The 16,428-nt window shown below is 35.7% G+C and overlaps 1 protein-coding gene across 1 annotated transcript in view; it reads right to left on the bottom strand.

Annotated features, from left to right (window-relative positions):
• Positions 1–15,394, bottom strand: part of LOC110104827 — a 22,303-nt gene extending 6,909 nt beyond the window's left edge. Inside the window, exons 1-8 of the mRNA XM_020834095.2 lie at positions 15,197–15,394; positions 12,509–12,568; positions 12,377–12,416; positions 11,771–11,949; positions 11,435–11,473; positions 5,373–5,459; positions 5,117–5,177; positions 1,859–1,983 (exon numbers count right to left, since the gene is read on the bottom strand). Of these exons, the coding sequence (XP_020689754.1) occupies positions 1,859–1,983; positions 5,117–5,177; positions 5,373–5,459; positions 11,435–11,473; positions 11,771–11,949; positions 12,377–12,416; positions 12,509–12,568; positions 15,197–15,244 (639 nt within the window). The 5' untranslated portion in view covers positions 15,245–15,394. The remainder of the gene's footprint in view (positions 1–1,858; positions 1,984–5,116; positions 5,178–5,372; positions 5,460–11,434; positions 11,474–11,770; positions 11,950–12,376; positions 12,417–12,508; positions 12,569–15,196) is intronic.
• Positions 15,395–16,428: the final 1,034 nt, after the last annotated feature.

Genomic DNA, 16,428 nt, shown 5'->3' with positions numbered 1-16,428 from the left:
TTGAGTGGGGATTAGTTTTCCACGCCGACGGGAGCATTGATATTCTACGCTCGCCTTGTTTCGACGTGGGATTTGAAGACGACGCCACAATCGAAGAGTACTTGGAGCGAGTCGTCCCGATCATCGCAAGCATTTTCGACCGACAATTGCGCGGTTACACTGGGACGATCATTGGACGCCATCCGCCACCACCTTCTCCGGAGAATACCTTTCCGGCAACAAAGTCTTTCGTCGCCTTCATCGTAGTGGTGCTCTTCATCCTCGCATGGTTTCTTATTCTCCGCTAAAGCCCAAGAGTGAACGAGAGAGAGAGAAAGGGTACTCAAGGTGAACTTCTTTATTATTAATTGCGGGATTTTTGTTATGAGCATTTAAGTGTTTCCTTTATCTTTGAATGATAAGATTGGTTTGGTTAACTCAAAGCACATCTTCGCCTAAGCAAGTTAACTACTTTGAACGATTTAACCCTTTACTTTTGTTGGTAATTAAAATTTGTTATGACACGCTTTGAATAATCTTTATTTTAATTTCCGAACGCAATTCCTTCGCATGTGGTATCACATCAGGGAGTGTTGAAATCCAGCCGTTCCCAGTGCAAAGGATCTGACGGACACAAGGATCAATCCGTGGGATACTCTCGTGGATCACGCCATAATGAAGGAACGAATTTAGAAAAGATTTTTATGTATTATTTATGTATTAAATCTGCAATTTATTATTTCCTCATTAGGATATCATGTATAGATCTATAAATAGGGAAGATTGTAATGAATAATTTCATGTTTTTCCCTCTCAAATCCTCGTTTTAACAGTACACATCATTGTTTAATAGATGTTTCAAATTTTGGACCATGTTAAGGTAAAAATAAATATACTGTTAGACCAGCTCATAAGCAGGTTGAACCGGTCCAAGGACCGGTTCAGGTCTTTTCCAGGCAGAATAGACCTGTCGCCCAACAAAGGGGCGGACGGACATGTGGGGCCCAGTGGATTTAAGAGGGAGTTTTGGATTTAATTAAAGAAAGCTTTGGGAGGGAATATTCAAAATCAAGGGCTGCTTAAGGAATTGTATTTGTGCTTTTGCTTTTAGTTCTTTTCTCTCTAGGGTTAGGTAAGGGGATGTTATGCAGAATTTTTGTTCCTCCTAGATTTGTTTGGGCTCTAGTCTTCGACTAGAGATTTAGAGAAAGAAGTTCCACTCGAATTGAAGATCCATTATATATTGTCTTATGTCTTTATTATTTCAGCAATTTCAAAGCTTTTCAGGTGGATGCCATCAGAATTTTCTCCTAGAAATTTGATTTGTGCTTTCTAAAATTTAAATTTCTACACCTGTGTTCTATCAGATACATAAATTCAAAAATGTTAAACAAAAACCAATGCATCCTATATCATGATAAGGCCACGAACTAAAATATAAAACAATAGATCTTATTAATTTATTAGAAAATCCTGTTGATTATATCCAATTACCAGTGATACAGAATCATAATCATTGAATCAATTAGTTTCAACATCAAATAAACTTCTGATGAAATAAACCTCTCGTAACCCATGTCCACCAAATAGATCATGCAACGTGAATGATATCAAAATCTTAATCCACGAGCAGACACCTAGTTTTGATAAAAAGGTGAAAGCCTATCATGTCTTTCCCATATTCCATGTGTGTAGTGTTTTATAACAACCACATGAAATGCAACTGGTTTATAGTAAGGAATGAATATTCTACATCATCAATAAAAAAAAATCAAATCAGTACAAGCGGATTCTAATAGAAGCAAACTAACCATTACTCTAGGGCCACTCTCTATTTTATGATCAATAAAGAAATAGAAAAGCGTGGATAAAATCATACCCCAAAGACAGCTCTTCTGACAGGATGGGAGTATTTGACTTGGGAATTGATGGTAGTTGTCATCGCAACTAAACAGGCAGCATCAACTACCACTACTTCTCCATCTTCAAGGACTTTCTGTACAACTGCTTAAGGAATGCCACAGAAAATTTCCATTAATAACGCTATGAAAAAATTCTTTTTCTATCATGATGTAAGGAGTTTTTATCAGCAAATTAAAGCATTTTACACCATTAAAAAAAGGTGTTTGCAAGGTCTACTTGATCCATACGCATTTAATTAGAAGTACTGGGGCAAAAATAAGCCTTGGCGAATATCAATTTCTACTAATAGAAGCGCAAATGAAAACAAGCACTTTTATTTTATTCTATTTTTAATTTGTTTTAAATAGAACACTATTTGTTATGCTTCTTGATCTACATTAAGATGGGGAAGACATCTTTTAAGTAGGTGAGGATTTCTTAAGGAAGAAGGGGAAGAAGAGAGACTAGAGAGGGAGAAACCATAAATCATTCATCCCATAACTTTTTCTTACAATAGGTGTATTTATAATACTTGAGTAAATCAAGTTTAGAATATAAAACTGCTCTACCTAAAACATACTAAAAATATAATAAAAGAAATAAATGAGTGCTTATTACACATATATAAACGATTTAGTTTATATTTTATTTGACTAAAGATATATTGCAGGTGTCTAACACAATGATATTTTTGCTTTGTTCACAAAAAAGACCTACATGAAGACTGAAATTTTGCCAAGGTTTCAATTGGAAATTTCAAAAGATGATTGGGACTAAAAAATAAAATGTGCACTATATATATATATATATATATATATCAAGGATCTTAATGTAATTTATACTAAATTTTGACTAAACTTGTCTTTGGTTCCCAAACGCAGATTACAAGTAAAAATCAAAACCATAATCGTTCTAGAACTTCACCAGCTGTCCTAAGATGAAATATCCATATTAATGTAGGATGCTACAATACATGCAGATTCAGGCAGAAGCCTTCATCAATATGGTTTGAAAGCAGAATGATAAAATGAACATTGAAAGGTTGAAAATCATCACCATACCACAGCATTGGTCATTATGTTCAACACATGACACCTCTCACCACATTCAAAAGTGTAGAATCATTCATTAGAATTGAACGCAATCATTAGTCATTGCTTCAGTACTTTCATGAATCTATCTCTACCTAATTTTCTTGTTTGTTTTCTAGTGACAAATTTCACCCTCCTCTTTTTATTCTCAACTAAATAACACTAAAAAGGATAGAGCGATCAACATTGTCTGCTTGTAATAAGCTTCAGGAAAAAAAAAACATCTCTTTGCAATTAGCTTCAGGAAAAGAATGAAACGTCAACAATAGGTAACAACAACAACAATATCAAGCCTTCATCCCACTATATGGGGTCGGCTACATGAATCCTTTTTTTTCCATTGTATCCTATTAAGAGTCAAATTCTCATTTCTATCTAATAAAGAAATGTTATTTTAAATATTTTCTAACCAAGTCTATTCAAGTCTACCTCTAACTTTCTTAACATAAGTCAAATATAATACATCTACTCTCTTAACTGGGTCATTGGAAGGCCGCCGTTTTATGTGACCAAACCATTTAAGACAACTCTCTCTAATCTTACTTCCACTGGAGCTACTCCAACCTTTTCGCATATAAGCTTGTTTTGTATCATGTCTCTAAGAGTAAAGCCACTCATTCACCTGAGCATCCTCATCTCTAGAACGCTTAGCTTAATAGTTAATATTATGCTTCTCGTTTAATGGTCAATATTCTACACCATAAAGCATTGCAGATCTCACCACCATCCTATAGAATTTTCCTTTATGTTTGAGGACTTTTCTATCACACAACAAGCATGATGCATTCCTCCCCTTCAACCATCCAAATTAAATTCTACTAATAATATCCCCCATGTATTTCACCATCACTCTAAACAATAGACCCAAGATATCAAAAACATGTTCTCTTATTAATGACTTGATCGCTCAAAGTCACAATCCCCCAACTAGATCTATTACTACAATAATTATACTCCATTAGATCAAATGTCGGGAGTATTAATGCTTACAACCTTAGAATTATTTGATCCAACCAAAATGTTATGTAAAGCCTACGTTAGCAAACACCTGCATTAATGAAATTGTAATATTTAGATCAACAAAAACTTCTATTAATTTAAATTAAACTAGTACTCAATCCGTGACGCAGACAACAAAGTAAACATCAGTTTCAGCCAGCGCATTCTGAATATCAAACATTAATAGCACAATTAAACCAAAAACTCAATTACTAGGATGTGTGATGGTAGGTATTATTTCACAATTCATTTCAATAGTGTGTGATCAGTAAAAAGCCCATAGTAAATTTGAACTAGCATGTCATCATGCCCGCTTCGAAGTTCTTGCGTAACTTGGAATTATGCTGTGATAAAATTGTAATCAAGAGACTATTTTATTTGAAGGAATTGCTTATAAGAGATTTGTCTTTTATGTTATATATAATAGTATCCATATTGATTGTATTTTCCTTCCTCATTTTTCTCTTCCGTTTACATTTTCAAACCCTCTTGCGCATAGAGGGTGCTTGTGATAGAGAATGGGAATGAATCAATATTATGAACCCAAAATTGCAAGCAAGTGTACTCCAACCTCTTCCCTCCAAAGCAAGTGTATTCATGTCAGTGGTGTGCGATCAGTAAAAGGCCCATGGTAAATTTTAGATACCATGTCATCACTTCCAAGTTCTAGCGTAATTTGGAATTATGCTGTGATAAAATTGTAATCAAGAGACTACTTTTTTTAGAGGAATCTCTTATAAGAGATTCGTCTTTTATGATATATATAATATTATCCCTATTGATTGTATTTCCTTATTTTTCTCTTCCCTTTACATGTTCAAACCCTCTTGCGTGTAGAGGGTGCTTGTAAAATAGAATGGGAATGAATCAATATTATGAACAAAAAATGGGAGCAAGTGTACTCCAACCACCTCTCCTTCCTCTCTTTGGAGGGCTTCTAATACAAGCTTCACTTTTGTTTATTATTCAAAAAAGTCATAATCACTGTCACCAAGCCATGACCAACTCATTTTATAAAAGAAAGAGTACGACATCTGCGCCCCCATCTGCTCATTTACAATATATCTTTGAATCAAATCAGAAAGGTAGCATACTCCGTAGAGTGGATAAATTTTGTAAGAAACTTAATTTTAAGGACATTTTACCTGAACCACCACCAACAAGAAAAGCAAGCCCTTGACCAACCAGCTTTTGTTTTAGAATTACCTGACAAAACAAAATTCAACAGCAATGTCAAAAGCAAGAGAAAGATGTTGGGGAGAGCATAGATGAATGAGTTATCAAAAGGTAACCAAGGCTAAGGTGCATTGACATTAGAAAAGATATGTAAAATTAGTTCAGAATGCGAAGATTGAATGGCAAACTAAAAAAATATAGCTATCCAATAGGGAGAAAATTTACCTCAACACCAGATGCAATGTTCCGGGCTCTTTGATCCATTGCATTACTGATTGTAACATCATTAAGGGAACAAAGGAAGGCATCTGGCTGCAACAGTTTCAAAAAATTTAAGCATTTAACACCATTACAAAACCATAACAAAAATATAATATATAGAGATTGGAATTATCAGAGCTCTTTTAACACATGTACTTTTTTATTGAAACACAAGCACATATACATTTATGAGAACTCAAGCATTAGTCAGCTCAAGAATGATCCTTGGCTTTCTAAGATCCAAGAATAATGTTTGGCTTTGTGAAAACCTGGTAACAAACTAAGATTTTTAAAATTACTTTTAAATTCAAATTATGCAAACATGGAACTCACACGAGATCAATGAGATTTCCATGACACTTGATGGAGATCACTAGCACTGGTGGCATCTCACATCATTGCCTATAAGTAGAAGTGTAAATGAGCCGACCAAAAATGATCTAGGGCTTTGGTCAATTCAGTTCATTAACCATTAAGCCAACAGGAGAACACTCAGATTTTTTAATGAGATAAAAAAAATGTTTAAGCTGATTTATTATCGCAGCAAATATGAGAAAACATGAACAACAAGTCCAATTGAAGACCAACAAATGCATCAACAATTTTTACATCCTCCGCTTTGAATGCATGAAAAAAGATTTAAGTTTGTTTATGCTACAATGTCCTCTATAATTCATGGAACTTAATATATGAATTTTCTTTGATTTTAAAATACATTTGATGGTTTCTAATGATAAATTGTAGGAGGAAAATAATTTTACATGTTTGTATCCACATATACATTTATATAATTTATAGTTATGTATATTGAGCTCTTACCGAGTTGAATATAATCAAATTGCAAGTTGTTCATGTTTGGATCATTTGGAAAATAAGATAAAAATTCTTTTCCAAGTTCCGTCTCATTTACTTAACGAGCAAGCCAAATATGAACATTTATTGAGATGAACATAAGCAGCCTACAAATATTGAGCTTTTTCAACTCCCTTAACACAAGATCAGAAGTGTTCTTTCAAGCTCACGTGCACAAGTAGACACCAGTATAGTGCGAGATAATGTCAAATAGTGAGTGAAAATGCTTGCATTTCATAGTAATAAATACAAGCTCACAACCAACATCTGCATGTTTGTGAGCATTGTTAGTAGAGGCTGTCAGCACCAGCAGCCTCATGTTGTTGCCTACAAGCATCCAACCACTTCAAAAAAAATGTATGAAGGTGGGATGAGATTTTTGAAGTTTTACCTAGGTTTAATTTTTTAAATGGTTAGATTAAGTATATTTATTCATAAAATATGCAAAACATGGGTTGTATTTACCAAAGCTCACAACCTGTGTTGTCCAAAAAAAGGGCAAAGCATAGGAAGTTCTGTATAAATGATGCAATAAAAAAAGATAGCAAAATTACATAAAAACTAGGTATTTCTTTTAGAATAAGAAAAAAAAAAAGTCAACACACAAACACACTTAAATTTTAAAACATAACATGACACAATTAAAAACAATTCCTAAAACTACTTTTCTTTCATCGAGAAGAAAGATACATATGAGGTGGACACTTGCGGAGAGAAGAATGAGTTAAGAAGTCCGAGACGAAGTCAAAAAGAGATGAAGAGAAAGGGGAACAAGCTCACAAGCTTTCCCAAGAAGAAGAGAAATGGAGCAAGCTCGCAAGCTTTCCCAAGAAGAAACCCGCAGGTTTTTTGCTCCAAAAATTCTTCACATAATCTCTCTCTTTTATTCTTCAAACACAACATATTTATAGATGAGAAGAGGCAGCCAAAAAAACCAAAAACACTCCAGCCGAACCATCCAAGAAAGGGAAATCAAAAGGCCAGCAGGCGGTCCAGGAGCAGCACCCGAAGGGCCACAAGGGGGACATGAAAAGTCAGCCACGGAATACAGGAACGAGCGCCCATAGGGAATAGGAACAGGCAGCCATGGGGAGAGGAGAAGCCATCCACGGGGCAGGAGCCAGGGGAGAACCGAAAGGCCGGCAGAGAGGGGGAGAAGGGGGGAATGAACCTGATTTGGCATTAAATACACATTAATGAGCTGATTTTAGAAGAAGAAAACAACAACTCACCAAAGGAGAAGCCCAAACTTGGGTTGTATTTACCAAAGCTCACAACCTGTGTTGTCCAAAAAAGGGCAAAGCATAGGAAGTTCTGTATAAATGATGCAATAAAAAAGATAGCAAAATTACATAAAAACTAGGTATTTCTTTTAGAATAAGAAAATACATGTCAACACACAAACTCACTTAAATTTTAAAACATAACATGACACAATTAAAAATAATTCCTAAAACTACTTTTCTTTCATCGAGAAGAAAGAAACATATGAGGTGGACACTTGCGGAGAAAAGAATGAGTTAAGAAGCCCGAGACGAAGTCAAGAAGAGGAGAAGAGAAAGGGGGACAAGCTCGCAAGCTTTCTCAAGAAGAAGAGAAATGGAACAAGCTCGCAAGCTTTCCCAAAAGAAACCCGCATGTTTTTTGCTCCAAAAATTCTTCACATAATCTCTCTCTTTTATTCTTCAAACACCACATATTTATAGATGAGAAGAGGCGCCAAACAGCCCAAAAACACTCCAGCCGAACCATCCAAGAAAGGAAAATCAGAAGGCCAGCAGGCGGTTCAGGAGCAGCACCCGAAGGGCCACAAGGGGGACATGAAAAGGCAGCCGCGGAATACAGGAACGAGCGCCCATAGGGAACCGGAACAGGCAGCCACGGTGAGAGGAGAAGGCAACCACGGGGCAGGAGCAAGGGGAGAACCGAAAGGCCAGCAGAGAGGGGGAGAAGGGGGGAATGAACCTGATTTGGCATTGAATACACATTAATGAGCTGATTTTAGAAGAAGAAAATAACAGCTCACCAAAGGGGAAGCCCAAACAAACCCAAAATCAATCCCCCCTGCCTACATCAATAAAACTCCCAAAAATCTATACTTGCTAAGTGCTAACTCAAACTTGACTAGTATTTGACACTACCATAATTTATGCCTTAATATGCATTATTTAAACACTTCAAGTCATAAGTGCAACCTAGGCCTAATAAGGTCAAACTCAACTAAGGAATTGTGATTAGTTTATGTAACGTCTCAGCAAATCGATGATGAAATCAGTAAATTTCAAGGTTTCACCTTAAAAATGACCTATGCTGCAAGAAGTCAACGGAATATATGCATGGGGTTGTAACTCTACCTTCACTTTAGCAGCACAAATATGTCCACAGCCATGAATTCAGGCTTTAATACTATTTAAAATGTAGGTATATAAGGAGAAAATACGGAATCAAACTACCATATCTGACAATATTACGTAAATAGTAATTATCAGAAATTCAGATTTATCCATCTTAAATATGCCCTTATTCAATCTTAGCTAGTCTGAAAATTTGCTGCTCAACAAAACAAGGGCTAATTTCCTGATTGCAGAACAAAAGGAGCCAGCAAAGAAGCCAAAACTACATTACATGGGCACGTCACATATTTAGAAATGCATCAAGAGAAACTAGAACATGGCTGAAATAGTCGTGGGTAGAAAACTTAAAATCACAAAGTAATATTCTGGATATCATGGAACTTTTTTTTATTACAAAATAATTACTTGTATTTTGCATGTTAAACTCTTTGGCATAACTTGGTTATGTACCTCTGTTCATAAATTTCAGTTTCCAGAGGAGTGTTTGAGATAATTTCAAACGAGTGGGATGATTTTAAGGAATTGAAGTGGGTTCTTTGTAAGTTTAAGTTAAAACTACTTAAGGAAAAAAAAAAGAGACTGATTTCCTGAAAGGCTAAATATGGCCAACCCGTTGTCCAGAGAACAAATCATGTATTGGATAGCGCCACAATATTAAGTTAAACCAATTTTTAGTGGATTTCCTAATTTTCAAAATACAGTAAAAACTACAACAAAATCAAATATACAAATCTATAATTATTAAATTTCTGTCTTCAGACTCTCTCTACACATCCTCGCCTTATGCGTGGACTTTATCTTTGCTTAGCAACTGCACAAGCTTTGACCTGAACGATGCTCAAATAGTTTTTTCAATCATAGTGCTACCATCCCCAATTACAACCATCTTCTGCCTTCAGCCATAGTGTAGTCACTCACAACTCCAACTGCATCCTTCTTTGACATCCCCATCTCACCGACAGCTTATTTCTCTCAAGGTAACACCACCATCTTTCCCCACCACCGATACTGAATCTCTCATTCAAGCAACCATCGGAATCTTGGACAAGATTCACAATCCAATCCAATAAATCTAACTCCATAACTAAATCATACTGCTGACAACGGACAGTGGAGATTCCACATCATGGCTGTGGCTATCGTCTCCTAATACACCTGCTAAAATCAATCCACCTCCGCCCTTTGTCGAAATGACCAGTTAACTATGCCATCACTGTTGCGCTAAGATAAAGAGCATATGCAAGTGGTTTTGTCTTAATGCAAAACTTCACGTTGGTGGAGGTTGGCATAGGTGCTGGAGACCAAGCGGGTGATGATGGGAAAGATACGTGTCCCCAAACTCTTCATAATGGCAGGTCAAAGATGCATTATATGTGCTTTAAATACCTTGGACAACATAACAAAAGGGTGCTGTTCTCATTGTTTTCCTTCAAGATACCTCACTTCAACATAGAACGAGAATAAAAACTCACCATTTCCAGATTCTTATTTGGTAGATCATATCCGAGACATGAATGCCAAATCAACTTAGCAGACAATTAAACATCAACAAACCAATGCACACAAAGTATTAGCCAACCATTAATTACCCTACAAACATAACACAAAAAATGTGAGATCTTACTGGTACACAACTGTAAGGCCATTCCATAAACATTACAGCCAATGCAAGCTACTTTACTACCTGTAAGATGTACAACAATAGTCTTAAGCATTACAACCAATGCAAACACTATAATCATACGTATTAAACCATTACTTGTACTCAAGTTGCCATCATTATAACCCGTTAATCATGCATGGAATGTTCAATCAATTGTAACTCACTGCTTGGAAACTCCCATCAAGTTTCAGTATTGTGTGGCATCCGCAAGGGTAAATGCAAAACTGCCTGGCAATGGCATCCTACTCATCTTCCAAGGACACAAAGAGTCATCTCTAAGCAGCAAATGCAAGGCCGTCCTATGTGCTGTTGCAGCCTTGTGCAAAAGCGTGCATAACCCATAAACCCATGCAGCACCATTTAACTTGTTGAGGTTTTTCACCACAGCAATGATTCAAGGAGTCTTGGCTAGCTCTACCCAGAACCAACAAAGTCACTGCCTCCTGTTCAATCACTGCACCTAAAATGGCTCAACACAACCATGTAAGCATTCCTTAATGCTATCAAGGCCATTGCCTCCACTGTAGCTACTGCCGGAGACCTCATCAAGATTATACGATAGTGGAATTGCCTTAAGTGAAACCAAGGGTTCCAGACTTACTAAACCAGCCAGTTACATACATTGAGTCATGGTAAGCGAATATTATTAAAATAAGTTGAGGGTAGTATGGCACTAATAGCTTGGATCGTGAGGAAATATGTCATGTTCAAGGTGATCTTGCTATAGAGCCTCAATGTAATTTTATGCTGGCAATGGCAGGTAACGTTAAAACTAAAAAATAATAAATATAAGTTCTATCCAGAAGTGTCATGAAACACTTAGCATACTTAGGATAGAATAATCCCTTCAAAGCATAATTAAATGGAACATATAATAGTGGAAGTGGCCCATCAAACAGGTGGTTTGTTAAGGTTTCAAAATATCAACCTATATAATAGGCGATGCATTTACATAGATCTCAATATGACATTAAAAAAAGAAAAAAGAAAAACAGGTATGATGGTGAGAAAGAAACAACTGATATGACTTTCAAAATAGCAAAATAATTTATAATTCTGGAGCATAACAAGAATTATAAGCATCCTGCAATAACTATATCACAATTCACTAGGAAGGTCCAAGGCCAAAAGCCTATAAAAGAAAGTTTCTGCTTTACCTGGCAAAAAATTTCCCCACCAAAGTTTGCCAAATCTATCTGCAGATGAATAAATAAACACCATAATACAGTTAGTAGAGACGGATCAAAACATTTTATGCATAGCTTTTAAACTATTGCCAAAAAAAACATTTTAATTTTTCATTCAAACATCAAATTCAAATAGCTTGCATCTGACCATTAAAACCTATTGCAAATCAATGATTCTGCAGAAGTAAAAGCATATGCTGAAAGTCTTCAATTTTAGTGCATTATATTAACAATGAATGGTGAAGTACAAGTATTAGGTTCTTTGAAGCTGAAAGTGCAAACTTTACAAAGTCATGTAATACAAACCGGAAGTATCCTTGCAGGAGATGGTGCTGAAATTCCAACAAATCCATCATCTGGACCAGCATTGGTAAAAACTATACTTGTGGCACTCTTTCCAAAAAGCCATTGCCATATACCACCTTCATGCTCGGGAAAGTAAATATTGTTGATTTGAACAGAACCAGACATATAGCACATTGTACCTGAGAATTATTAGAATTTTAGGTCCAGCCAAAAGATGGCAGAAAAAGACATTCAATATAACTTTTAAAAATATGAAGTGGTGCATAAATAACAAGAATTGCTTGTCCAACTAACAGAAATTAATAAAATCCCTTCGTGTAAGTTCATGACCAAGTTGACAGTGCAGTCAACTGAGTCAAGACAGCATGACTAAAAATAAATTAGCAAATTGTGCATTAAAAAGCAGCTGAAACAATTAGCCGGTGCTATTTATTTTCAACATCTGTGTCAGTGACATTGATGTTAGCTGAATTAAAAAGTTTAGGAGGACAAAAAAAGTGATTTTGAGACAGATATGCTAAGCAGGACTGAATACTATGTGAAGCATAATGAAGTTATCCCTTCCATTTCTGCAGAAGACTTTATCCATATTAAACCAGACCTTACCAGGTTTTGCGGTCACTTTCTCTTGTGGTTTCAGCATAATCTGTGGATAGAAGAAAAACACCAGGATAAGCACCCGAAGAACTAAAATGAACTGCTGTGGAATGTCGGAAAGTTGCTTGTTCTGCATTGTACCTGAAGAACCTGAGCTTCTCCACCCAGAATCTGAAATGGTGTAACCACTGATTGTTGGCTCTGTCATAAAAGATTTTCAAACTCCCATAAGGATTATTGAATCAATATTACATCTCACTGGCTTCTATAATAATGAAGATTTAATTTCCCACAATATGTAACATGTCCACAGGAAGAATATGTTAGACCAGTCCAGCCGGTCCACATGGGACCGGCCCAGCGCAACAGAGGCGGAAGATTTCCGCCTCTTCAGTATTTCGTTCGGACAGCAAGAGCCAACCGAACATTTTAGGAAGGATTTTTGATGGGTTTTGGGAGGAAAATTTGAATATAGGGACTGTTTAGAGATTTCCTTTGATTTGTATGCATTAAATAGTTTGTTTTCCTAGGGTTATGACATCTTGAATTTGGCTGAAATTTGAGATCTCCTAGATTTAGGTTTTCTTTTGGGCTCTAGAGGCGTCTAGAGATTTGAGAGAGATCGATCCTCCTCTCGAATAGAGGATCAATTGTATCTTGCTGTTTTTATTCTTCTACTAGTGAATTTCAAGTGTTTTCCCTCAGATTTTTCAATAAAATTACTGTTTTTGCTGTTTTCCATTGGAGTTGTGGACTGTTTTTGCTGTTTTTACCAATAGTATTATGATTTACTTGAAATATTCAAGTACTTCCTATCAGAATACTACCTAAAAAATAAATAAAAGGTTGCAGTCGCTTTAAATATCCAAAAAAATAAGAGATAATAAAATATGCCTTAGTCAACATAAAGGAGATCATCTAAAAATTTAAGAATATAAAACAATCTTTTTACAATGCCAAACAATAGAACTCATATTCCAGAGCAAATCTATGCACAAAGCCACACGGACCATGAAAACAACCCAAACAGCATAGTCACCGTAAACTACAACATATGATTATCAAGAGGAAATAAGGTAAGCACACGTGGAAGAAAGCAGCACACTAAAAAGATGCCCTGGCAATCATAAATGATTGAAAATAACTAATATGGGCATATGACATATCATGTGAGAACAAAATGCACTTTCTCATTTATAAGTTTCCTAGACTCGCTTTATGAAACTCAGATTTCTTATGTTGCACCAAGAGGCACTTCCAAACAAAGCTAGGATTCCTAGAGTCACTAAGCTAACATTTTAAAGATCCAGAAGTAAGATAATTTGCAAGCATATCCTACTTGTACACACAAATAGATATACAACTTAATAAGTTACCTAGCTAATACATGGATACTTCAATAAATCAGAACCCACATTGCCTGCTAATCAGTTTCAACAAAGAGGGAAATAGATTTGACATGGCATACACTGATTAGCCTTGCCGGCAAGGCATCATTCAAGGCACTCCAATCAAGTCAAATACCAGAAAGGAAGCTATTAGGCTAAAAAGCAAGTTTAATGACATAAAAATCAGAAGAAATGTATATTTGCTCAACTAGAAGAAGAGCGCTTCATAATCTCAATTCCTCAGACCGAATCGGGACAATGGCACATAAGTTCACCCAAGCCAAAGAACTTAATGACTTTTTCCATGTATTGCTGACTGAAATGCCGAGTGATGCCCCCTCATTCCTATTTTCCTATCTATTAGCATATTCTTAGTGGAACGTATGCTTGCCACTGACTGACAGAAAAATATTGCTCATATGTAGACAACTTGCATTCTTGCAGTTTGTTAAATTTGCACCGCCATAGGTAGAAAACAGCTATTTCAATGCTGAAAGCTGCATCTCAATTTACCAACTTTGGAAGTGCTTTACCTTTCACGTTTACCAACCAACCTACTTCTATAGGTCTTCTGTTCTTAATTTTTCTACGGACTGATAGAGTATAGGAAAAATAAATTACATAAAAAAAGGAAAAAAGAATGCTTTAGCAGCCGCCCAGCCCATTGTCTTGGTAGGAGGTATTCCAGAAAACCTACAACCTAACAAATTGAAAGATGTGATGCACGTAAAACAGATGTCATGCTTGTTGACAACGACAAAGCCACCTGATAGTTTCAATAGTAATAAACAAGGGATAAATGAAGAGCAAAACCATACTAAAGTAAATCTCCTTTGCTATCAAAGAACAAATGTGGCATCTTTTTAAGAAACATGAACTAACCAATGGACATTAAACAGTTCGCTAACCAATTGCCCATGCTATTCCCCAGACCATTAATATTGCAAAATCAAATTCCCTGTTCTTTCATTGGCCTGCTAGCATTAATTATTAGCTCTCCCAGCAAATTATGATTTCGCAAAGGTGCATCTACACCAAGATCAATCCATGCGTTCTCGTTGGAGTAAGGTCAATGATGATTATGATTACAATTTCCTAACTTACGAACAGGACCTAACCAAGAAAGTCTAAGATTGATCCCTATACATGGTAGCATAGAAAGAGAAACACAGAAGTCCATGTTACCGGTCATGTGTATAACTTGTCGAATTATCATTTCATGAACATAAATTTTACAGCACTGATAAAAATGCTGCATAAGAACAATCAAATCCACTAAAGTAAAACAATACACTTGAAATTTCGACAAACCTATGTTGAAAAAACACATTTCCGCAAGAAAATTGAATAATTCACGCAAATCCTTCAAGAGAAATCAATGAAAGAAAGCTAATTCGCAGAAAGGGAAAAAAGAATAGCGAAAGCGCAAGCGGAGCAGCACCTGGTATACATAGGGCTGGAACGGCGTGGAGAAGAACGGCGCAGCCATGTTGGAAAATATAAGCGGCGGATCAGAACATTAAAAGTTACAAGATCGGCGGTCCGGCGCCATGAAGGATCTTTCGCTTAAGGTCTTCGCCGTCCCGTCTCCACAGCCAAGAAATTGGACCGACAAGCTGAGGAACAGAAAAATATACAGTAAAAAACAAATCAGTACAATTTATCGGTCTTTTTAAAATTTTATGCCATTGACGCCCTTAATAATTTATTTAATTACATGCAATAGTGCATTTAATTGAGGTTGAGGTGCTTCATCCGAGTCACGTGGAAAAACGTCACCGGCCTCTCATCAGAGTGACACCTGTAATATAGTGGGCCACTAGACATGTATTTCCACGTGTTATTATTTCATTGGGTAACTGCAATTCTTTTTTTTTTTTTTTGCCTTGAATTAACAATAAGTTCTTAAGGAATTTTTTTTTAAAGTTAAATTTGAAGGAAGAGAGAAAAATTATGAATAGCCTTTTTATTGAGAATGATAAAATGAGAATAAAAATTATTATTTTATATGAAGGCTTTTTTTTCTAAATGAATGAGAAAATGAAAAAATATAGATAAAAGAATTTTTAATGATAATAAATTAACTTTCTTTTCTTCTTACGTGACATTCGAAGGAGTATAAAATCAAAGATGATCAAGACTTTAGAAGTTGTGGAATCAATTTCGGAACTACTTAAACTCTATTTTGTAATAAAATTATGACCAAAAAGTGCATATATACAAACAAATGTAATGTACAATATCTTTCATTTCTGGTTTCATCCAGATTCTTAAAAACTTATAAAACATTATATGAGTAAGGGGGGGCTAATATGAATCTATTTAATGATATTATGATTTGTTCAATAAAGATTTAATTAGATCTTACTTGTACACATTTTATTCGGCTCAAATGATGTTTAAAGAAGGATTTCATAAAAGAATTCAGAGCTCAGTCTACCAACATTTGATATTTGTCATCACCATTAAAGAAGACGTCAGTTGTTATCGCAAAGATTGACATGTGTTAATGTCTATAACATTGACACCCCTTGTTAACATCAAGCCTAACGCATGCCTTTATCAATAATGTCTACAACATTGTTGACACATAATTCCATCAAGAAAGACCCATTGTCAACAACAAAATCAATATCTTTCATTGGTAATAAGCCATTCATCAATAGATACATA

Source organism: Dendrobium catenatum, unplaced genomic scaffold, assembly GCF_001605985.2.
Source record: "Dendrobium catenatum unplaced genomic scaffold, ASM160598v2 original_scaffold_268049, whole genome shotgun sequence".
Lineage (NCBI taxonomy): Eukaryota > Viridiplantae > Streptophyta > Magnoliopsida > Asparagales > Orchidaceae > Dendrobium > Dendrobium catenatum.
The sequence above is the reverse complement of the archived record's forward strand: the minus strand, read 5'-3'. Positions and strand labels throughout refer to the sequence as shown.